Source organism: Rhinoderma darwinii, chromosome 9 (assembly GCF_050947455.1).
Source record: "Rhinoderma darwinii isolate aRhiDar2 chromosome 9, aRhiDar2.hap1, whole genome shotgun sequence".
Taxonomy (NCBI): domain Eukaryota; kingdom Metazoa; phylum Chordata; class Amphibia; order Anura; family Rhinodermatidae; genus Rhinoderma; species Rhinoderma darwinii.
Window position 1 is genome coordinate 28,154,700 of NC_134695.1, and position 23,841 is coordinate 28,178,540.

The window sequence follows — 23,841 nt, forward strand, 5'->3', positions numbered from 1 at the left end:
AATGCAGCCTAGTAATGGATTCCAGAAGGGCTGCTTTCTAGGCAGCAAGGCCTAGTTTTAATACTACTACGCGGTGTCTTATCTGCATCCACGTTGGCCAACTATCATTTCGTTCACTCGGAAATTAGTGAATTGTAGTGAAAATTGGATTTTGTAAGGGGCCTGTAAGCTATTTTGTACATGCATGGCTTCATATATGCAAAATTACAAGATACAGGGCTCCAGGAGAAATACCCCCCTCTCTTTAAGGAGTGTATGTACATGGCAATGTAGGCTTTGGATGGTTATAGACAGTAGACCTGATTTAGATACGGCCAACCAAGATGTTTAAATTAAACAAATCCCTATTCTCTTTCCAAGCTTTCTATGGGAGCATAAGTCCCATAAAATTGAATGGAGAGCCATTGAGAAATACCTCCACCACTCCAATCAGTTTGGCTGGATGCAGCTACCTTGCGAGGTGGTAAGTGGATCAGGGTACTCCCTGGTCCACTGTGGGAGTCCCGGTGTTCGGACCACCATTGATCACACATTGTGTTTCGGAAGCCCACTTAAAGGAGAATTTAACTGGTTTAAATGTTTGGGTCTGCCTTAAAGATGTTGACCCATCTGTAGAACCCTTTCCTTATGCCAATGGTCAGTTAGCCAGAGAGGAGAGATGCTGCGGAGGAAGACTATTGTATATAGTTACAAATTTATTTGAATGTTCCCTTTGTAACATCACACGTCTGCTGGCAGCAAAGTTTGTGGCCATCCACCGCCTCCACTGGTGAATGCTAGTGCACCTGCATTTAGAAAGGGAATTTTTTTAGATGGTGCAGCAACTTTTTAGTGAGTTGTGTAAATTTTTTAAAAACCTTGTACTATTGAGATTTAAAAAAAACACGTGCCTGCATCCTTCCAGATACATTTCCACTGCTGTATATCTCGTATTGCAGCTCCACCTAACAAATTATGGGGCTGAACTGCAACCAGACCCAGTCCATGAATAAGGCCTTATGCACACGTACGTATTTTTTTCCTCCCGTAAATACGGGTCCTTGGTCACACGTATTCGACCCGTATTTACGGGCACGTTTTCGCTGCAAAATTGCACTGCACTAATCGGCAGCCCCTTCTCTCTATCAGTGCAGCATAGAGAGAAGGGGCAGCCCTTTCTGTAGTAAAAGTAAAAAAAATTCATACTTACCCAGCCGTTGTCTTGGTGACGTGTCCCTCTTTTGACATTCCAGCCTGACATCCCTGGATGACACGGCAGTCCATGTGACCGCTGCAGCCTATGATTGGCTGCAGCGGTCACATGGGCTGAAACGTCATCCCGGCAGGCCGGACTGGACGAAGGAGCAGGGAGCTCTGGGCAAGTATGAACTTCTATTTATTTTTTTAACACGTTCGTCTATATTGCGATCTGTAGTCACTGTCCCGAGTTACTGCTGACCGTTAACTCCTTCAGCACCCTAGTCAGTGACTATCCCCTGATGTCGCCTAGCAACGCTCCTGTAATTACGGGTGCACACACGTAGTCACCCGTAATTACGGGTGCCCCATAGACTTCTATGGGCCTGCCCGTGCCGTTATTACGGCCTGAAATAGGACATGTTCTATATTTTTCATTGGCACGGGCACCTTCCCATAAGCATATGGGTAGGTACCCGTGGCCAATAGAAGTCTATGGGCCCGTAATTACAGGCGATTTTACGTTCGTGTGCATGAGGCCTAAGTGTTGTGGTTTATGGTAAAAAGCAGATCCTAATTTTGGACAAGTCATTTAGAGAGGACATGTCATGTATTTTTATTTTTTTTTGTTTTGTTTTTTAAATCCACAACTCCCCTATTCCTGGCGTTCTCTTGATTCCAGCCCTGTAACTTTTTTATGGTCCTCCCATTGTCCTGCTTGGGGCCTAATATGTTAATTCTGAGTAAAGGTGGAGAGAGAGGAGGTGACCTAATCTCTTCTCAGTAGGCATTGCCTACTGCAGGGGTCTACAACCTATGGCACTGGTGCCGCAGCCGGCCTGTGGGGCATTTATTCCTGGCACACTTGCCTCTCCCAGTGTCCAGTACTGCTGTGTGCTAGGCGGCGCTAAACACAGGGTGGGAGACCAGCGCTTCCTTATGTGCTTGGCGGCACTGGTCACCAGGAAAGAGCCGTGGTTCATGGTCTCTCCCTACTGAACACTGGAAGCACACAAATGTAGCTGCTCTCTCTCCTGGTGGTCAATGCTACAAGGAGTTCAGTAACCACTCTGTTAAAGAATAGTTAGCAAAAGTTGGAAGCTTTCTCATGTGTGCATCCTCCCAAGCTGGTGTTCAATAGCCGTGGTATCTCCTATGTGCAAACCCCCCCCCAGCAGGTGTTCAGTAGTCGCTCCCTCTGTGTGCAGCGACCTCCCAGTTGGTGTTTAGTAGCTGCGGTCTCTCCTACATGCAACCCCCAAGGTGGTGTTCAGTAGCCTTGTATGCGCCACAGATTAATCATCTTTGCAAAGCAAGTCAGAGAAAAGGGTCACATTGAAACGTAAGTTTAACTAACTGAATAATTGATTTGTCACATTTTGTCTTCTGACTTTAGTGTTTGCATGGCACACGGAGTACTTCATCTTTGATTTATTTATCTTTTTTGATCTGCACGCCATACAAAAAAGGGTGCCTACTGCATCACTGACGTCCAATCAGAGCGAGGCTTCTGCGTCGCTGTGAGGGCGGATTTACACGAGCGTGTGCGTTTTGCGCATGCAAAAACTCGGTGTTTTGCGTGCGCAAAAGGCACTTAACAGCTCCGTGTGTCATGTTCATATGGTGCTCGGCTGCGTGCTTTTCTCGCAGCCGCCATCATTGACACACTGGATGTTTGTAAACAAAAGCACGGGGTGCTTTTCTGTTTGCATTCATTGTTTTACTGCTGTTGCGCGAATAACGCCTCCCATGGAAGTGCTTCCGTATGGTGCGCGTGATTTTCACACCATTTGACTTCAATGGGTGCGTAATGCGCGAAAAACGCTGAAATATAGAACATGTCGTGAGTTTTACACAGCGGACTCACGCTGCGCAAAACTCACGGACAGTCTGCACTGCCCCATAGACTTGCATAGGTCCGTGCGACCCGCGTGAAAACCACGCGGGTTGCACGGACGTATAGTACGTTCGTGTAAATCCACCCTAAGGCTGTCTGCTCTGATAGGGAAAGGTATGTGGTTTAAAAAAAAACAAACGTAACAAAGGGCTGGAAGATTGACCTAAATCAAAATCACGATTAATTGATCATTTAACCTCTACTACAATTAATGAACGATTATTTAAGCCACATCCTCTTTTTACATGCCACATCCCCCATTTGCATGCCACGCCATTGAATTAATGAGCCTGTTGTATACTACTGTATATAATATACCCCCTGACACAGCCCCCACACAGTATAATGCCTCCGTAGCGCCTCACCATACAGTGTAATGCCCCTATAGTGCCTCCCCATACAGTATAATGCCCCCATAGCTGCCACTCAACCCCGTTCCCACAACAATTGGAGGAGATCCCTTGGCAGGTCTCCCTTGGTCTGTGCTGTGGGGCTCAGCTATGTGTGTCAGGCCGCTCATGGCTGGTATTACATAGTGAATGGTGGAGCAGGGAGCTGACATTGGATTCAACTGTATCTGTCCTGAGCAAGGTAGTCAATGCTTTTAGAAACTTTTTGATGAGTTTTTGTCATTGAGGTCTATGGGAGTACTTACGGTCTGGGTGTTAAAAGAAGTTTCATACTAGCTTCTAACTCGACCATACAGTATTTACTCTTACCGGCCTTACAGGATGTAATATTGTGACAAACAATGGGATAATCACAGTAAGAGCCTGTTCACATCAGCGTTGGTTTCCATTCATGGGTTCCGTTGCAGCTTTCCGTCAGAGGAACCCATGAATGGAAAGATAAGCAGAAAACAGCATCCGTTTGCATTATTGATTTCAATGGTAAAGCTTTCGTTGCAAATGGTTTCCGTTTGTCTCCGTTCTGTATGGTTTCTGTTTTTTAGCGGAAACACTAGCGTAGTCGACTACGCTATTGTTTCCGCTAATAAAAACTGAATACATTTTGCAACGAAATCTTTACCATTGAAAACAATGGTAATGCAAATGGAAGCTTTGGCTTCCGTACATGGGTTCCTCCAACGGAACCCATGAAAGGAAACCAACGCAGATGTGAACACAGCCTATGTTGTTAAAACTCAATGAAGTGAATGCAGTGGTAACTGGGCACAGCTGCAGACGGTGGCGGTGTTCTGTATTTTTAAGAGGGCTGATAACTAACTTCTCTATTTTTTTTTTTTTTTGTATATCCACATGGAATAACACATCAGTTTCAAGTATGCCTTTGTTAGGCTCTATTCACATCTGCGTCTGAGCTTTCTGTCAGAACGGGACCCTGAACTGACACGAACGGAAACCAGAGGTTTCCATCACCATTGATTTCAATGGTGACGGAACCGGTGCCCGTTGTTTGTTTGTTTGTCTCTGTTGTGCACCGGGCCCGTCGTTTTACTGGCAACAATAGTTTAGTCGACTGACGCTGTCCACATTGTGAAACTAAAGCTGGAGGGAAAGGGGGTCACTTCAAACAGCCATATCTCGGGCTGTGGACCGGTTCTGGTGGCATATGAAAGAGGAGATTCTAATCTTTCATATGACGCCAGTTGTAGCTGTGACACAACCGGAGATATCGCCAGTTGAAAACAGTTGGTAATGGAAGCTGTGTACTATATGATCACACTGTGTTGCTGGGAAGGCGGAGAAGCTGTAAGCTGATTGGACCGCGTCATACAGAAAACATTATACCGCCCAGAGTTAAAAGAAAGTCCCCTCCTATTTGGCTATTAGAGCCACATTATCATATTTAGAAAATGCTCAGAACTTTGCAAATCATCTTTTATAACGAATGACACTAGTTATCAGCAGCAAAGCGCCTATTAGATTAGTTGGGGGATAGGGAATTCATAAACTGGTAACAGTCCCTTTATAGAAGCTCTGTCACCATTTTAATACTTCCCTATCTCCTACCTAATCTAATAAACGCTTTGTTGTAAATAGCCAATGTTTTTGAGGTTTTTTTTTTTTTTTTTTTTTTTTTGGAAAAATGTTTGTGATAAAGTTCTGATCATCTATACATTTATGCAATTTTTTGGGAAATGCCCAACTGGGCGTATATTTATTTTTTTTTTTTTTTTTAGTTTCACCAAATGAGCGTTGTAAAGAAAAGTGTATGATGCTGACCAATCAGGGTCATACACTTCTCTTCATTCGTGTCCAGCTTTATTCACAGCGTGATCTCACGAGCTCAGGCTGTGACGTCACTTACTCCCACAGTTCCTTCACCGGAGCGATGGGAGAATGACCAGACATAGTCTCTAGCCGTGCCAGGACAATTATCCTCGGCAGCAGTCCTGGCACGGCTGAAGTTGATGTCTGGTCGTTCCCCCGTCGCTCCGGTGAAGGAACTGTGGGAGTAAGTGACATCACAGCGTGAGCTCGCAAGATCAAAGTTTTATCAATAAAAGTAGTAAAATATAAAAAAAAAAACCTATAGAAGTTTGGTGTCACTGTAATCGTATTGAGCCACAGAATAAAGATAAGTTGTCGTGTTTACCGCAAAAAAAGAAACCCAAAAAACAATTGCGGAATCGCAGTTTTTTCCAACTTCAGAATTTTTTTCAGTTTAAAAGTACATTTATATGGAACTATCAATCATACCAATAAAAACTACAACTCCTCCTGCGACAAATAAGCCCTCGCACCACTCTATGGCTATGTTCACACAGGGTATTTTGCTGAGTTTTTTGACGCGGAAACCGCGTCGCAAAACTCGGCAGAAATGGCCCGAGAACGCCTCCCATTGATTTCAATGGGAGGCGTCGGCGTCTTTTTCCCGCGAGCAGTAAAACTGCCTCGCGGGAAAAAGAAGCGACATGCCCTATCTTCGGGCGCTTCCGCCTCCGACCTCCCATTGACTTCAATGGGAGGCAGGAGAAAGCGTATATCTCGCTGTTTTATGGCCGCGGGCGAAAAACGGTGCGATAATTGCCGCGAAAATCGGCGTGCAGGGAGAGGAATATCTGCCTCCAAGTTCCAAACGGAATTTTGAGGCAGATATTCCTCCCCCAAAATACTCCGTGTGAACATAGCCTATTGATGGAAAAATAAAAGTTATGGCTCTTGGAATGCGGGGAGTGAAAAACGAAAAACAAAAATCAAAAAATGGCTTTGTCCCGAAGGGGTTAAGGAGGTGTTCTCAGAATTGACGTTTATCACCCATCCACAGGATAGGTGATAAGTGTCTGAACACCAGGGGCATGCACCCTGCCTCTCAGTTTAAGGTCTATGGGATTGCAGTCGTGCAGTAAGGGGGAATGGGGGTCTCAGGATTTGATATTTCACAAGGAACAAGTTTCTTGCTGCCAAAGATAATTTATTCCAGTAAATTAGTTTTGTAGGTTTGTTATTTCTTTATTTCTGAAATCTATTTTTAGTACACTAGCATACAATATATGGAAAGGATAATGAAAATAATTTAGGCACGTATTTTATATTTTCTTTACACTTATATAGTGTAACAAACGTACTGGTGTACTGCAAAGCATGTATTTTGTAACTTTTTATATCCTTAAAGAGAACCTTTCACCTGACCATACATGTGCAGCGTGTAATAGGCAGTGCTGTACAAACCCTGGGGAACGTTACATTTTTTCCCTACCCTCCTCTGTTATTTAGATATTGGTTTGCTTGCACAAGCTCTCCTCTCGCCAGCTGTGGCACTGTCCGTAGCTGATTGGACAGTGTCACAGCGATGTTACACGCCCCCTTGACCGTTCAGGGGGTTTTTCTTTAAATATCGGGCGCCAAATAAAACTACTGGTATCTAAATAACTGGGGAGGGTTGAAAAAATTGTAAAGTGCCCCAGGGTTTGTGCAGCCCTGCCTATTACATGCTCCACTCAGCTGCACATTTATGGGCAGGTGACAGGTTCTCTTTTTAAATGTTTTATTTTGTTCTGTGTATATTAATCCAGGTCTATATTGTAATATTTGTAGTTGCTCTTCTTAGCTAAGGGAGCTGTGCTGACTTCTCACTATCAACCCTTGTTGGTTGTTGTTGCTCTTTTGAAGGCAAACGGATGCACGTTCAGCTCTCGACAAGTCGTCTGCGAGTCACGCCGGGGATGGGAGAACGAAGTCTGTGCTATCGTTGCGGGAAGGATGGCCACTGGTCCGGAGTGTGCCCATTAGACCAAATGGCTCAGGAGATGGATCTGGCTTCGCCCTACGCTCATGACCCTTACGCAGATCCTTATGTCCCTATGCGCAATGCGGCGGCTGCTGCCTACGCCGATCGTGTGTATTATGAGCGGGAACGCCGGAACCTCATTGACTACTACCATCACTATCGCATACGCCCCTCATCGTATGATGCCTTTATGGATCGTCGGCTGCCTCTTCCCCCTCCATCAGTGCCCGGTCTAGCACATAGAAAACGACCGGAGTCCTCTCCATATGAGAGGCATATGATACCACCTCCTCCTCCACTTCCCAGCTATTGTGCACGAGAGCGAAGCCCAATACGTCGCTCTCCTGCAACCGCCGAGGGGGAGGAATTTGTAGCTGATCGCAGGTTAGCCCCTCCCCTGCGAAACACACCCTACGATGCCCCACGATACATGCGGAATACCTACCCTGATCAATCGCGGTATTACTAAGCCGAGGAGGTGAGGGTTTTTTATTTAACTTCCCCTCTTGTGATATTTTACGTTAGCTTTTTCATTCTGTCTTTCTTATGCCCTTTTTGGGACAATGTTTTGCATTTCTGTATGCCTACCTTTCACAAGAGGTTCAGTTGACAAAACGCATTAAACGGAAGCTGTGTTTAAGTTTCGGGTTTTTTTTTTTTTTTTTTTTGCATGTTAAACAATTCATGCTATATAAAGAAATATGTATATATTAGTGTTTGATTCTATTCATTTGCAGGTAAGTAATTATGACATGTATAATTTTGTCAAGGTTGGGAATGTATGTAAATGAGAGAAGACCTATTTCTTCTATTACCCCATGTGTCTGCTGTGTGAATCTCACTGCATGTCCTATTCTTATGCGGTTTTTGCGCAGCACGCACCTATTGAAGTCATTGGGTGAGTAAAAAAATCGCGGACAGCACATGGATGTCGTCCGTGTTTTTCACGCAATAGTTGCTAAAGATATGATGAGGAAAAAATAAAACGCCTTCAGTTTATTTTGCTGATGTAAAAAACGTGACACATACGCACATAAAAACCGCAGACGCGCACCATACGTACATGGATGCTACACAGAACTGCAACGCAACAAAACGCTGCGTTTTTACGCGTGCAAAACTGACAGGTTCGTGTGAATAAGGCCTTATTGTGGAAAATCTGCAGCTTTTTACAGTAGCAGCAGTGGGTGAGATTTCAACTAATCTCATCCCCACACTGTGGAAAAATGCTGCCAAAAATACTGCACATAAATTTACTTGCGGTGTGGATTCTTCAACTACAGCATGTCCATTAACGCTGCGTATTCACAGTGCTTCCATTGCAGATTTTCCTATTGAATTCAATGGGGTGCTTAAACCCGCAACAAAGCAGTGTGTTGCGATTTTTGCGGCATAATTGTTGTGATTCTGCCGCAAATATCGCAAGTAAGAAATAAAAGATAAAGTTCTACTTACCCAGAGTTCCCTGCTTCTCCAGTCTGGCCTCCCAGGATGATGTTGTGGGCAATGTGACTGTTGCAGAGATTTTGGAGATTCATAGGCACATATATTAGGCAAAGGCATTATGTATATAAGCAATATCTTCAGTTAGATAAAAGCAGATACAAAGGAAAGCTCTGCAGTTGTTAGAGCTCCACAGGATACAGTAGAATGCCATTTAGAGTGACACAAAGTTTGTGTGGAGCGCAGGCTTCAAGAATTTCTGTCACTGGATTTCACAATGCAAAGTGCATACGTTATTAAATGGATCTCTTAGACCTAATGAAGCTGGTGTACTTTGAAAATCCATGTCAGAACGGCTGTATAAAGTCTTTTGTAAAGATATTTTTTTTTTGTCTGATCTTAAAGATCTCTCGTATACTAATGCTGCCCTGTATGGGGCAGCATACAGATGTGTCATGCTGATTTCAGTTTGCTGTCTCCTATTAATGCACCTTAATTTAGGTGTATTTAGTGCTTCTAGCACTGGATTTACTTGCACTAATGATTGCAGTGCTGGACGCATGTGACCACTACTAAATACGCCTAAATTAAAGAATGTTGACTAATAAGTAAGGTGCTGATGGCTGATGTTGCAACTGGAGGATTTCCAATGGCCTCCCACTCTGCCAAGGACAGAAGCCTATTGGGCCCCACCCAGAGGCTTGCTGTCAGTGCAGTGTATTAGAGCTGTCCGTCATTACACTATGTAAGTAATGTATTAGAATAGCGATCAGGGCTTTATGCCTTCAAGTTCCCTAGCTGGACCAAAAAAAAGTAAATAAAAACATTGTAAAAAAAAAAGTATCAAAAATAAGATTGGAGTTAAAGAAAATAATAACCACCTTTTTTTCCTGTGAGTTTCATTACAGGGAAAAAAAACTGAAAACATTAGAAAGTACACACTTGGTATCACTGCGTCTGCAATAACCAGAATGATCAATTCACATTATATTTTTCTACGGTGTTCACCGTGCAGGAAAAAAATTAATTCCAGAATTGCTGGTTTTTGGTCGCCATCCCTCGCAAAACATAGAATAAAAGTGATCAAAAAGTTGCATGTTACCCCAAAATCGTACCAACAGAAACTATGTCCCGTCAAGAACATAATCTCCCACAGCTTTTTTTGATGGAAAAATAAACTTTGTCTCCCAGAATATGGTAAGTGATTTTAAAAAATAAATTATTTTATTGTGCAGATACCGTAGAACATAAAAACACTACATATATTTTGGTATTCCTGTAATCGTATCAACCCACAGAATAAAGTAAAAATATCTTTTATTATGCAAGATGAACACTGGGAATAAAAAAAAACGATAGCAAAATTGTTGGTTTTTCGTCAGCTTGCAAAAAAAAAAAAAACAAAACAAGGGAATAAAATCTACAGATTGTCCTGCAAAAAAAATAAAAAGGCCTCACGCAGCTCTGCTGGTGAAAAAATATATAAAAAGCTATCGTTCTCAGAATATGACGACACAAAAAGTTGCAGAGTGTGTTTCAAAAAGGGGAAAAGATCGGGCACCAATTATCAGTGCAACACTGGCCACATATCTAAGGATTAGTATTTATTTACTGCATTATACCACCTTATGCCCTGATGAACTCCGCACAGCTTACTTATGCCCCCACATTATAACAGTAAAACCCCAAACAGAACTACCAAGTAAAATCCACGCTCCAAAAGCTCAATGGCGCTCCTTCCCTTCTGAGCCTTACAGCGTGCCTTAAACAGTTTACTTCCACATATATGGCAGAACCCGTTTAACAGTTTGAGGTATTTGTCAGCAGTGGCACAAACTGGGCACAACATATTGTACACTAAAATAAAATTTTCCTGGCACCTCCACAACAGCACTCACAGGAGGATTCCCTGCCTCTCGAGAGACCGGAAACGACATGGACACAGAAATAAATGGCCCCTCCGCCATACCTTTTATCCATTTGCGTCCTGTCCCTTTGGGAAGCATTGACGTTTTCTTTCGTTGTGGAGGAGTAGGAAAAGAAGTCTATTGCTCAGTCTAGTCTCTGGCCGGTACCCACCGGCAGTGGGTACCGGAGAGCTGGTGTAGTGAGCGGGTGGATTGCAGGCTTTCCTCCCGCTCTGTGGCATAAGCCCACTGCTGGAGGCAGCTCCTGGCCCGGTTCCTTCCGGTGATAGGAGCCTGGATTCGGTCGCAGGCTTGACTCTGCAGATGGAGATTCCTTTGGCAGGGAATCCCTCTCCTCCTGGGTCTTGGTGTCTCTGGTCACATGATGTGACATGGACCTATGATGATTACGTCGGCGTCATGGCGCCGATGCCCGGAGGAGAGCGGGGATTGGTTGGAACAGCCCGGGGGGCAGAGCCTATTGGAAATGGGTGCCGGATTCAAAATTAAAGACTTCTGGTAAGTGCATTCCAGTGTCTTCTGTACCATGTCGATTTCCTCTGATGTGATGGATCCCTGCAAGTCTGCAGATCCTGTGGTTGCCTCTGGCCTGGTATGTTCCTCCTCCCTCTTTTATACTTCACCTTCCCTTCTTGGGCTAAGTTGGGGGCTAAAGTTGTAACTTCTTCCCTTCTCCTAATTTACCTTAATATGATACGTTTGTGCTTTATTTAAGGAAACTGCTCAGCCTAAGTGGCCTATAAATGTGAATTTTATAAGTCACTGTCCTCATCCTATAAGAAGGTGTAAAAAAAACTTCGAGCTAGAGAATGGAATGATCCGTAAAAGATCAACGGGTTCTGATACCTTACAATGAAAATATCCCTTTGCGGAAGAAGATTTGGAACTCTGGGATAAAGTTCACAGAGTCGATGCACCTGTAGCAGGTGTTTCTAAGAAATCCTCTGCTGTTTGAAGACATGAGGTTACTTATTGACCCTATAGATAAAAAAAAGCATAAGCTCTTAAAGGGAAGGTGTCATGAATTTTTTTTTTTATCATTGCTTTTAATATATTAACAAATTTTATTTGTGTTCTCATGTTCTACTTTTTACTTTGTTCTTACTTTTACTTCTCTATGGGGGCTGCCATTTTTTTTTCTTCTCTGTATGTGTCGATTAACGACATGGGAAGCTTCCATCGATGTTCAGACCCGGGATCTCGGCTACCTGTACTTTAAGAACAATTTCAATCTGGATCGATCAGCTGAAAAGCCATCTTGCTGCTGGCACTCCCAGAAAATACATAAATTTCTCTTTACCGATGTGGAAAAAGGCCTCTAATTACCTAGCAGATCAGCTAGATCCACTGCATTATCCAATGCAGGAAGCAGGTCTACCTGGTTAATGATCTGGTCTGGGGATTCTCGTGCTAAGGACAAGCTGGTAGGGACTGCCTATTTGGATCAGTGTTGGATTACATCCTAGAAAAGGGTGCAGAGAAGAAGAGATTTACGGTAGAACAAAACATTTTTCAGCAACAGAGATCCTTTCATAACCAGAAAAAGAATCGTTATGGAGGCGGCCAAGATTATAAAAGGATGCAGGAATCGTCTTAAGTTTCAATCTTATAGAGGCAAAGGGAAAAATTTCCTGTTCAACAGGGACAATCAGTCCTGTCAACCTCCACAGTGATGCCAGAAGTAGGGGGCAGATTAAAAATAAATTTTTGGTGGCCTGGAAAAACATCTCTCCTTCCCTTTGGATTCTAGACCTAATACATCACGTTTATCAACTAAAATTTCTTGCCTCCCCTCCAAAAGAGATTCCTATCCTTGAATCGTCTTTCCGCAGAAAGTCAAATATCTTTAGAAAAGGAAATGTTACTACTTCTTCAGAAGCAAGTCATTATTCAGGTGCCAGAGTCCCAAGAAGGTCAAGGGTTTTATTCTCCTGTGTTTCTGGTCAAGAAAACAAACGGCTCCGAAAGAGCCATAATAAATCTGAAAGCTCTCGAACAATATTTAACATACAAAAAATTCAAGATGGAAACCATAAAATCTACAGTAAATCTTTTATCTTCAGGTTGGCATGGTTACACTGGATTTGACTGACGTCTACTACCATATCCCTATTCAGCCAGAATCTGAAATGTTCTTAACCCTTTCCCGACCTATGACGAAAATGAACGTCATGATCGGGTATTAGTTCCCGCACCAGGACGTTCATTTTCGTCACTATTTCAAACTGTCACAATGTGTATACACAGAGCGACAAGACCGCGCTGCCAGCTGTCCCAGACAGCTGACACAACAATCTTGCCGGTCAGCGGACCATCGCCGCTGCTTTCGGCAATTAACCTCTTAAATGCGGCGAACGATTGCGATCGCAGCATTTAATGGGTTTGAAGCACATCGGCAGCCCCCACTAAGTGATTGTGGGGGCTGCCGATGCTTGGTGTGGCAATCGGAGGCCAGATAATGGCCTCCGGGTTGCGATGTACGGAAGCCTAGGAGGAGCAGCCGGAGGCTTCCTGTCAGTGTGACTGTCACGTCACAATGACAGTTAGAATACATTACACTACGTATCCAAAAAAGAGAATGTGAAGCAGCACTCAAATAAAGTGAATTTATTCATCCAACATGGAACCACAACATTTCACCTCCTCTATGAAGGCATTTTCAAGTAGTGTGTGTTAGGAATACATACGTATATATAAGGGGTACAACCCAAAACAATCAGTGCAATCAATCAGTATACAATAAAATGATTTTTTGTCATCATATAATATAAAGTGACTAGTGACATAAGTATCAATGGTGCAAAAGATAAAACATGATATAACATATTGCTTTTCATAAAGTGTAATATCCTCGTGTTACAAAAAGTGTTAAAAAGTTAATTAAATATAAGCAATGTAATTATTAAAAACATCAACAGCTAACGTAGGTAGTGTAATGTACTCTAGCAGCGATCAAAGATGCAAGTCTCGTAGTCCCCTAGTGGGACAAGTAAATAAAATTAAAAAAAGGTAATAAAAATGTTTTTAAAAAAAGTGTAAAAATAAGTTATATAAACAAAAAATGCTTTCTTTCTTCCCTATAATAAGACTTTTATTATAGGAAAAAATGAATACGTTAAAAAAGTACACATATTTGGTATCACCGCGTTCGTAACGACCCAAACTATTAAATTATAATGTTATTTTTCCCGCGCGATGAACACCCCAAAAAAAATCAATACAAAAACTACGTCAGAATCGCTATTTTTTTGGTCACCACCCCTCCCAAAATAAAGCATAAAAAGTGATCAAACATAGTACCTATAAAAACTACAATACGTCCCACAAAAAACAAGCCCTTACACAGCTTTTTTGACTAAAAAATTAGTTATGGCTCAGAATATGGCGACACAGAAAATATTTTTTTTTATAAATAAGTGATTTTATTGCGCAAACGATGCAAAACATAAATAACCTATATACATATGGTATCGCCATAATCTTACCGACCCACAGAATAAAGTAACAATCTCATTTATAGCGTACGGTGATCGCCGCAAAAAAATAAACTAAAAAACGTCAGAATTCTTGGTTTTTGGTCAGGATTGCAAATAAATGGAATAAAAAGTGATCAAAAAAATCGCATGTACCCCAAAATGGTACCAATGAAAACTACAGATTGACCCGCAACAAATAAGCCCTCACACAGCTCCGGTGGTGAAAAAATAAAAGTTCTGGCTTTCAGAATATGGCGATGCGATATGTGCAGTGTTCCAAATGCGGATAAGATTGGGCACCATTTATCAGTGCGACACTGGCCACATATCTATGAATTATTATTTATTTACCCCATTATTATACCCTCTTATTATGCCCTGATGTACTCTGCCCAGCTTACATACACCCCCATATTATAAACTGAAATACCAGCAATACCCCAAAAAGAAATACTACTAAGCAAAATCTACGCTCCAAAAGCAAAATGCTGCTCCCTCCCTTCTGAGCCCTGCAGCGTGCCCAAACAGCAGTTTGCGGCCACATATATGGCATCGCAATACCCGGGAGAACCCTCTTAACGTTTTATTAGGTATTTGTCTTCAGTGGCACAAACTGGGCACAACATATGCACTAAAATGGCATATCAGTGGAAAATTGCAATTTTAACTTTGAACCATCCGCCGTGCATTAACTTAATAGCACGTCATGGTGCGGGGGTTGATGTACGTAGCCGGCTCACGTGTTGAGCCCGCTCTATCCGCTGCGAGTGTCAGCTTTGTATTACAGCTGACACCCGGGACTAATGGACAGGTACAGCGATCGCGCTGTTACAGAAGCCTGTAAAAATAATATACTGCAATACATTAGTATTGTAGTATATTGTACCAGCGATCCAATGATCGCTGGTTCAAGTCCCCTAAGGGGACTAATAAAATGTGTAGAAGAATTAAAGTTATTAGTAGTGAGATTTTTTTTAAAAAAAGTTCATAAAAAAACCTAAAGTAATGTTGAAAAATGAACAAAATTGGTATCGCTACGTCCGTAAAAGTCCAAACTATTACAATATACCATTATTTAATTCCCACAGTGAACACCGTAAAAAAATTTAATCATTTAAACCGCCAAAATCGCTGTCACCTTAGCTCTCAAAAAAAAATTAATACAACTTTTTAATCACTTTTTATGTACCAAAAAATGGTACCAATAAAAACTACAGCTCGTCCCGCAAAAATAAGACCTCCCACCGCTCAATTAACCGAAAAATAAAAGTTACGGCTCTCAGGATGTGATGAAACAAAACAATTTTTATTTTAACCAATAGATTTTTCGTTGTAAAAGTAGTAAAATATAAAAAAAAGTATATAAATTTGGTATCACCGTAATTGTATTGAGCCGCAGAATAAAGTAAAGTTTTCGTTTTTATCGCACGGTGAAAGCTGTAAAAACGAAACCCCCAAAAAATGTAATCAGATTTTTTTCCAATTTCAATCCGCAAAGAATTTTTTTTTCAGTTTCCCAGTACATTTTATGGCACTTTAAATGGTGTCAATAGAAGCTACAGCTCTTCCCGCAATAAATAAGCCCTCACACCACTCTATTGATGGAAAAATAAAAAAAGTTATGGCTCTTGGAAGGCGGGGAGTGAAAAACGAAAATTAGAAAGCAAAACATTGATCAGTCCTGAAAGGGTTAATTCATTTCTAATGAAAAAAACGTATGACCATATGTGGGGTATTTCCATACTCGGGAGAAATAGCTTTATAAAAAGTGTTTGTTTTTTTTTTCTCCTTTTATCCCTTGTGAAAATGAGAAAATTCAACATTTTAGTGGAAAAAATTTTGATATTCCTTTTCGTGGCCTAATTCTAATAAATTCTGCAAAAGACCCGTGGGGTCTAAATGCTCACTATACCACTAGAAAAGTTCCTTGGGTCTTTCCGAAAAGGGGTCACTTTTGGGGGGTTTCCACGGTTTTGGTCCCTCCAGTGCATTGCAAACGCGACATGGCACCGAAAACCAATCCAGCAAAATCTGTGCTCCAAAATTCAAATGGCGCTCCTTCCCTTCTGAGCCCTGCCATGGGTCCGATCAGCAGTTTATTACCACATATGGCTTATTGCCCTAATCAGGAGAAATTGCTTTACAAATGTTGTTCTTCTTTATTCCTTGTAAAAATTAAAAATGTCTTTTTTCAGAAAAAAAAAAGTAGATTTTCATTTTCACAGACTAATTCCAATATATTTTGCGAAAAACCTGTGGGGTCAAAATGCTAACTAAACCCCTAGGTGTAGTTTGCAAAATGGGGTAAGTTTTGGGGTGTTTCCACTGTTTTGGTCCCTCCAGGGCGTTGCAAATGCGACATGGCACTGAAAACCATTCTAGCGAAATCCAAATGGCGCTCCTTCCCTTCTGAGCCCTGCTGTGGGTCCAAACAGCAGTTTACTACCACATATGGGCTATTGTCGTAATCGGGAGACATTGCTTTACAAATGTTGGGGTGCATTTTCTTCGTTATTCCTTGTAAATATTAAAAATGTCTATGTTTTCTCAGAAAAAAGTAGATTTTCATTTTTACAGATTAATTCCAATATATTTAGCGAAAAACCTGTGTGTCAAAATGCTAACTATACTCCTAGCTAAATTCCTTGACATGTGTAGTTTCCAAAAAGTGGTAACTTTTGGGGTGTTTCTTCTGTTTTGGTACCACAAGACATCTTCAAACCTGACAAAGTGCCTAAAATATATTCCAAAAAAAAAAGGGGGGGGCCCAAAATCCACTAGGTGCTCCTTTGCTTCTGAGGCCTGTGTATCAGTCCAGTAGCACACTAGGGCCACATGTGGGATATTTCTAAAAACTGCAGAATCTGAGCAATAAAATATTGAGTTGCATTTCTCTGGTAAAACCTTCTGTGGTACAAAAAATGTATTAGAAATTAATTTCGGCAAAAAAAATAAAATTTGTAAATTTCACCTCTACTTTGCTTTAATTCCTGTGAAATGCCTGAATGGTTAAAACACTTTGTGAATGCTGATTCGAATATCTTGTGGGGTACAGTTTTCAAAATGAGGTGATTTATGGAGACTTTCTAATATATAAGGCCCTCAAAGCCACTTCAGAACTGAACTGCCCCCTGTAAAAATAGCCTTTTGAAATTTTCTTTAAAATATGAGAAATTGCTGCTAAAGTTCTAAGCCTTGTAACGTCCTAGAAAAATAAAAGGACGTTCAAAAAACGATGCAAACATAAAGTAGACATGGGAAATGTTAACTAGTTAATATTTTGTGTGGTATTACTATCTGTTTTACAAACAGATACGTTTAAATTTACAAAAATGTTAATTTTTGCACATTCTCTCTAAATTTTGGGGTTTTTCAGAAATAAATACTGAATTTATCGACCAAATTTTTTCACTAACATAAAGTACAACATGTCACGAGAAAACAATCTCAGAATCGCTTGGATAGGTAAAAGCATTCCCAAGTTATTACCACATAAAGTAACACATGTCAGTTTCTCTCTTCTGTAGAAAACGATACCACTCCATCCGAGAGATTGACTGTTTTAGGTCTCCTAACCTCAACTATTCCAGCAGTCCCCTGGACACAAACTCATTCAAGACCCCTGTAGCAGCGGTTTTTCCTCTCTGTGGGACAAGGACCAATCTTCCCTAGACAAAAGGGTAAAGGTTCCTTCGGCGGTAAGAATATTGCTAAACTGGTGGCTAATATCAGGTCATCTCAGGATAGGAGTCCCATGGAGACTAAGCCCTCAACTAGTGGTCACGAAAGATGCCAGCAGTCGGGGCTGGGGAGCCGACATATCCTCTTCTCTGGTCCAAGGCTTATGGAATTCTCTCATGGAAAGAGCTTCCAATCTAATGGAGCGGTCTGCAGTAAAAGAGGCGCTTTGGGCTTTACAATCTTCTCTGCAGGGGAGACATATAAAGATCCTATCAGACAACGTAACCACCGTGGCATACCTTAACAAACTGGGGAACCAGGAGCAAAATTCTTTACCAAGTAGCAGCGCAGATCTTATGCTGGGCAGAAAAAAAAAACACCCTTTCCCGGTCAGTAGTTCATGTAAGAGGCAAAGAAAACATAACAGCAGATTTTCTCAGTTGAGTTTCTCTGAAGGAAGGAGAGTCGAAATTAAATCCTTACATCTTCAGCCGGATCACCTAGAAATGGGGGATACCAGATCTAGACCTGTTTGCTTCAAGAGAGAATCAAGTCCCAGCTTTTTATTCCACACAAGGACAATCCAGTGTAGGTAGATGCTCTGTCCCAGAATTGTCCGAGAACTATTCTTTATGCCTTCCCTCCATTTTCCTTGATACCAAGGCTGTTAACAAAGATCCAAGAAGAGAATGCCAGAGTAATTAAGATTGCTCCTCATTGGGCCAGAAGATATTGGTTTCCTCTTCTCCTTCAGCTGGGAGCAGGGAATCACTGGTCTCCTCCTTCCCAACCGGATCTTCTATCTCAGGAACCAGTTTGTCATCTAAACATTCTTCAACTTTTGCTGACGGCTTGGATGTTGAACAAATGATCCTAAAAAATATGGGGTTTCAGATGGTGTCATTTCAACTATTTAAAATAGCCAATAGAAAGTAACTTCTAAAATATATCTAAGAGTCTGGAAGTAGTTCATCACCTTTTCTCAGCATAGATGGGATGGTTTTTCTAAATCTAGCTTTGCATTAATCCTGGACTTTTTACAAAAAGGCCTGGAAAAAGGCCTAAAAACCAGCACTTTAAAAGTGCGTATATCGGCTCTGAATGTTTTGGACTGTAGATTAGCTGAAAATTCTTTTATCAAAAGGTTCTGAACGCCTACATCCAGTAGTCCATTCTACAGTACCCCCTGGGACTTAAACCTAGTATTGTGAGTACTCTCAGGTGTTCCCTTTGAACCGATGTCGGACATCTCTCTCAGGTTTCTAACTAGGGCTGGGCAATTATGAACTAAATCAAAATCACGATTAATTGAACATGTAACCTCGATTACGATTATTTAGGCCACACCCCCTATTTGCATTCTACGCCATTTAATTAATATTTATTCCCTGAGCCTTCTCTATACTACTGTATATAATATACTCCCTGCCCCACACAGTATATTGCCCCCATAGTGCTCCCCACACAGTATAGTTCCCCTATAGTTGCCCTTCTCATTATAATGCTCCTATAGTTGCCCTCCACACAGTATATTGCCCCTATAGTTGCCCTCTACACAGTATAATGCCCCCATAAGTGCGCACCCATAACTTCCCTCCACACAGTATAATGCCCTATAACTGCATCCCCACAGTATAATGCCCCCATAGCTGACTTCCACGCAGTATAGTGCCCCTATAGCTGCACCCCACACAGTATAAAGTCCCCTATAGCTGCCCCCACTCTGTATAATGCCCCCACTAGTACCTGATAAAAATAATAATATACATAACTCCCCTAACCCGTTCCAATGACGAGTGGAGATCCCTCTGCTCCTCCTATCTGTGCAGCACGGTGCAGACAGGCACGATAATGTCACTACCTCGCTTCCGGGGATACATAGTGAATGATACCATTGGATTCAACTGTATTTGCGTCCCGAAGATGCAGATACAGTTTAAACCGGGAAAAATAATTGATAGAAACGAAATTTGCAAGATGATGTCGATTAAATTGCGCTGAATTTAGATTTAGGCCTTATTCACACGAACGTGTTATAAGTCCGTGCTACGCGCGTGATTTTCACGCGCGTCGCACGGACCTATTTTAATGAATGGGGCCGTTCAGACTGTCAGTGAATTTCACGCAGCGTATGTGCGCTGCGTGAAACTCATGACGTCCTATATTTGCCTGTGTTTCGCGTGCCGCGCGTGTTTCGCGCAACAGCAGTAAAATAAATGAATGAAAACAGAAAAACACCACGTGCTTTTCTGTTTGTAAACATAAAACCAGAGTGTCATCATGATGCCGGCTGCGCGAAAATCACGCAGCCGCGCACCATATGCTGATGACACACGGACCTTTTGCGCGCGCATAACGCAGCGTTTTTTGCGCGCGCAAAACGGACACCTCCGTGTGAATAAGGCCTTAGATTGTTTTTTGATTAATTACACAGCCCTACTTCTAACATTTAAAACCATCTTCTGGCAATTACAACAGCAAGAAGAATTGCAGGCTTTTTCCTATAAAGCTCCGTACAGTTTTTCCTGATAGGATCATGTTAAGACACCAGCCTTCCTTCTTTTCAAAAGTCGTATCGAAATTCCACTGTCAACAGGAAATTTCATTACCTTCCTTTTTTCCCAACCCATCTTCCAGCAAAGAACAGGAATACCCTCACCTAGATGTCAGAAGATGTGTTCTTGGCTACCTAGAAAGAGTTGCTGACTTCAGAAAGACTGACCATCTCCTTGTGCAATTTCAAGGGAAAAACACAGGAATAGCAGCAAGTAAATCCACTATTGCCTGATGGATTAAAATGATAATTTCCGCTTGTTACCAAAACAAAAATGTATCGGCCCCAGTGACACATTCTACTAGAGCAGTTTCCACATCATGGGCTGAAGGGGCTTTCAATTCAATTGACGACATTTGTCAGGCTGCTACCTGGGTTAACCCCTTGACTTTCTTTACAATTACAAATTAGATGTTTTGTCAGACAGGGACTTGTCTTTTGGGCGTAAAGTCCTTTCGCCAGTTGTCCCTCCCTCAATTCAAAACACTCTTATTCCTCCTGTGAGTGCCGTTGTGGAGGTGCCAGGAAAAGACGAAAATTACAAGTTCCGGTAATTGAATTTTCTGTAAACCTCCACAACGGCACAGGATTTTCCCTCCCAAGTTTTTTTATATTTTTTATAAATATAGAATAGAGGTACTTAGTTATTACTGGATAAGTTATAGAGGAGAGGCAGTTTATTTCTGTGTCCATGTTATTTCCTGTCCCTTGATAGGCGGGGAATCCTCTTGTGAGTGCCGTTGTGGAGGTTTACGGAAAATCCAATTACGGGTAAGAGTAATTTTCATTTATCCGTAGAAAATTGCATACATTTTCCCATAAAAAGTGGTTTATTTAGTAAAAGTGTATAAAATAAATAAAAGTACACATATATGGTATTGCCGCGACCGTAATAACACAAACAATAAAGTTAATATGTAATTTAAACCGCAAGATGAACATCGTAAAAAAAAAAAAAACACAATGGCGAAATTTCTATTTTTTTTCCATTGCCCCCCCAAAAGTAATAATAAAAGTTAATCAGTAAGTCCCATGTACCCCAAAACAGTACCAATCAAAACAACGTCTTGTCCCGCAAAGAACAAACTCTCATATCACTACATTGACAGAAAAATAAAAAAATTATGGCTCTTGTAAAGCGATGATGCAAAAACAAATAATTTTAGTTCAAAAGTGTTTTTGTGCAAAAGTCGTAAAACATAAAAAACCTATTCATATCTGGTATCGTAATCGTATCAACCCATAGAATAAAGGTAACGTGTTATTTACGCCGCACACTGAACGGTGTGAATTTAAAACGTATAGAACAATGACAGAATTTCAGGTTTTTTTTCTGCCCCCCCCCCCCCAAAAAAAAAAGTTAATAAAAGTTATTCAAAAAATTATATGTACCCCAAAGTAAGCACAACTAATCCCACAAAAAATAAGTCCTCATACAGCTATGTCGACGGAAAAATAAAAAATGTATAGCTCTTTGAATGAGACTATAGAAAAACGAAAAAAATTGCTTGGTCATTAGGGCCTAATAGGCTGGTCACTAAGGGGTTAAAAATGCCTTGAGGGGTGCAGTTTGCAAATGCAACATGGTGCACGAACACCAATCCAGCAAAATCTGTGCTCTAAAAGCCAAATGGTGCTCCTTCCAATTTGAGCTCTGACATGTGCCCAAACAGCAGTTCAGGGCCACATATGGGAAATTGAGTAACAAATGGTGTGGTGGTTTTCCTCCTATTACCCTTTGTGAAAATTAAAAATTGGGAACAAAAACGACATATTTTTTTTTTCTTTTTTTATTTTCAACTCCTAATACATCTATGAAACACTTGTGGGGGTCAAAATGTTCACTACACCACTAGATGAGTGCCCTGAGGGGTTTCGTTTCCAAAATGGAGTGACTTGTAAGTGGTTTCCCCTGTACTGGTGCCTCAGGTGCTCTGCAAATTCGACATGGCAGCCAAAAACCAATCAAGCAAAGTCTGCATGCCAAATAGTTCTCCTGCCATCCTGAGCCCTACCATCTGTGTAAACGTTCGTTTATGACAGCATATGGGGTATTGCTGTACTCGGGAGAAATTTACAGGTACTGGGGTGCTTTATTCCTTGAAAACAAATTCAACATTTTAGTGGAAATTTTTTTTTATTTGCACGGCCTAATTCCACTAAATTCAGCAAGAAACCTGTGGGGTCAAAATGCTCACTATACCCCTCGATAAATTTTTTGAGGGGTGTAGTTTGCCAAATGGTGTCTTTTTGGGGGTGTTTCCTCTGTTTTGGTGTCACTAGACCTCTTCAAATCTGACATGGTGCCTAAAATATATTCTAATAAAAAAAAGGAGGCCCCAAAATCCTCTAGGTGTTCCTTTGCCTCTGAAGCCTGTTCTTCAGTCCATTACCACACTAGGGCCATATGTGGGATATTTCCAAAAACGGCATAATCTGGGCAATAAATATGGTGTTGGGTAAAACCTTCTGTTACAGAATTTTTTTTATCAAAATAAGATTTCGGCAAAAAAACTAAATATTTGTAAATTTCACCTACACATTGCTTTAATTCCTGTGAAACGCCTAAAGGGTTAAACTTTCTAAATGCTGTTTTAAATACTTTGAGGGGTGCAGTTTTTAAACTTGGTCGATTTGGGGTGGGTTTCTAATAATATATAGCGCCATCAAAGCCACTTCAGAACTGAGCTGGTCCGTAAAAAATGGGTTTTGGAAAATTTCTTGAAAATGTGAGAAATTGCTGCTAAAGTTGTAAGCCTTGTAACATCCTAGAAAAATAAAAGGACTTTAAAAACCGATGCCAACATAAAGTAGACATATGGGAAATGTTAATATTTGCTAATTTTCTCTACATTTTGGTGTTTTTCACAATTAAACACTGAATGTATCGACCAATTATTACCACTAACAAAGTACAATGTGTCACGAAAAAACAATCTCAGAATCTCTGGAAAAAACAAGCATTCCAAAGTTATTACCACATAAAGTGACATGTCAGATTTGGATAAAATTGGCCTGGCCCATAAGGCCAAAGGGGTTAATGTGTGCAGTTTGTATTGTGAAATCCAGTGACAGATCAGCTTTCAGGCACGTATGCTTTTTGTTTGTCCTGTTGCCACTGTGTTATTAGCCAAAATTATTTTCTGCAATTATTGATTTCTTTTATCATTGATATTGGTGTGATGTATATATACTTAGGAGAGAAATAATTTGGGTGTTTAAAAGATAATCTTTAATCCATATAGTATGTGTATGTAAAGTAAATATATACCACGAAAAACTGAGTTTTTGTTTTTTTTAGGTTCCTTCGGGCTCAGTCATGATCTCCATTCGCATTTGTAATAAGATTTTCAACCTAATTTTTTTTTTAAATTAGCATCGTCCCAATTTTTTTTTTATAAAATAAAGAACTCAATTATAAACCTACTGAAAGATCCATAGGCGTAAATATAGTCTCACATCTTTTTAGATTTTAAGTATAGCTCTTCATGA

At 41.1% G+C, this 23,841-nt stretch overlaps 1 protein-coding gene across 3 annotated transcripts in view; it reads left to right on the plus strand.

Annotated features, from left to right (window-relative positions):
- LOC142660679 (RNA-binding protein 4B-like) overlaps nucleotides 1-23,841 on the plus strand; it is a 40,425-nt gene that overhangs the window by 10,816 nt on the left and 5,768 nt on the right. For 2 of the 3 annotated variants that reach the window (XM_075837417.1, XM_075837418.1), the window contains exon 3: nucleotides 7,150-7,907. The exons of the other annotated variant lie outside the window; for it this stretch is intronic. In XM_075837417.1, the coding sequence (XP_075693532.1) occupies nucleotides 7,150-7,736 (587 nt within the window). In that variant the 3' untranslated portion in view covers nucleotides 7,737-7,907. Of the gene's footprint in view, nucleotides 1-7,149; nucleotides 7,908-23,841 lie in introns of those variants that run through there. 3 annotated transcript variants of the gene reach the window in all.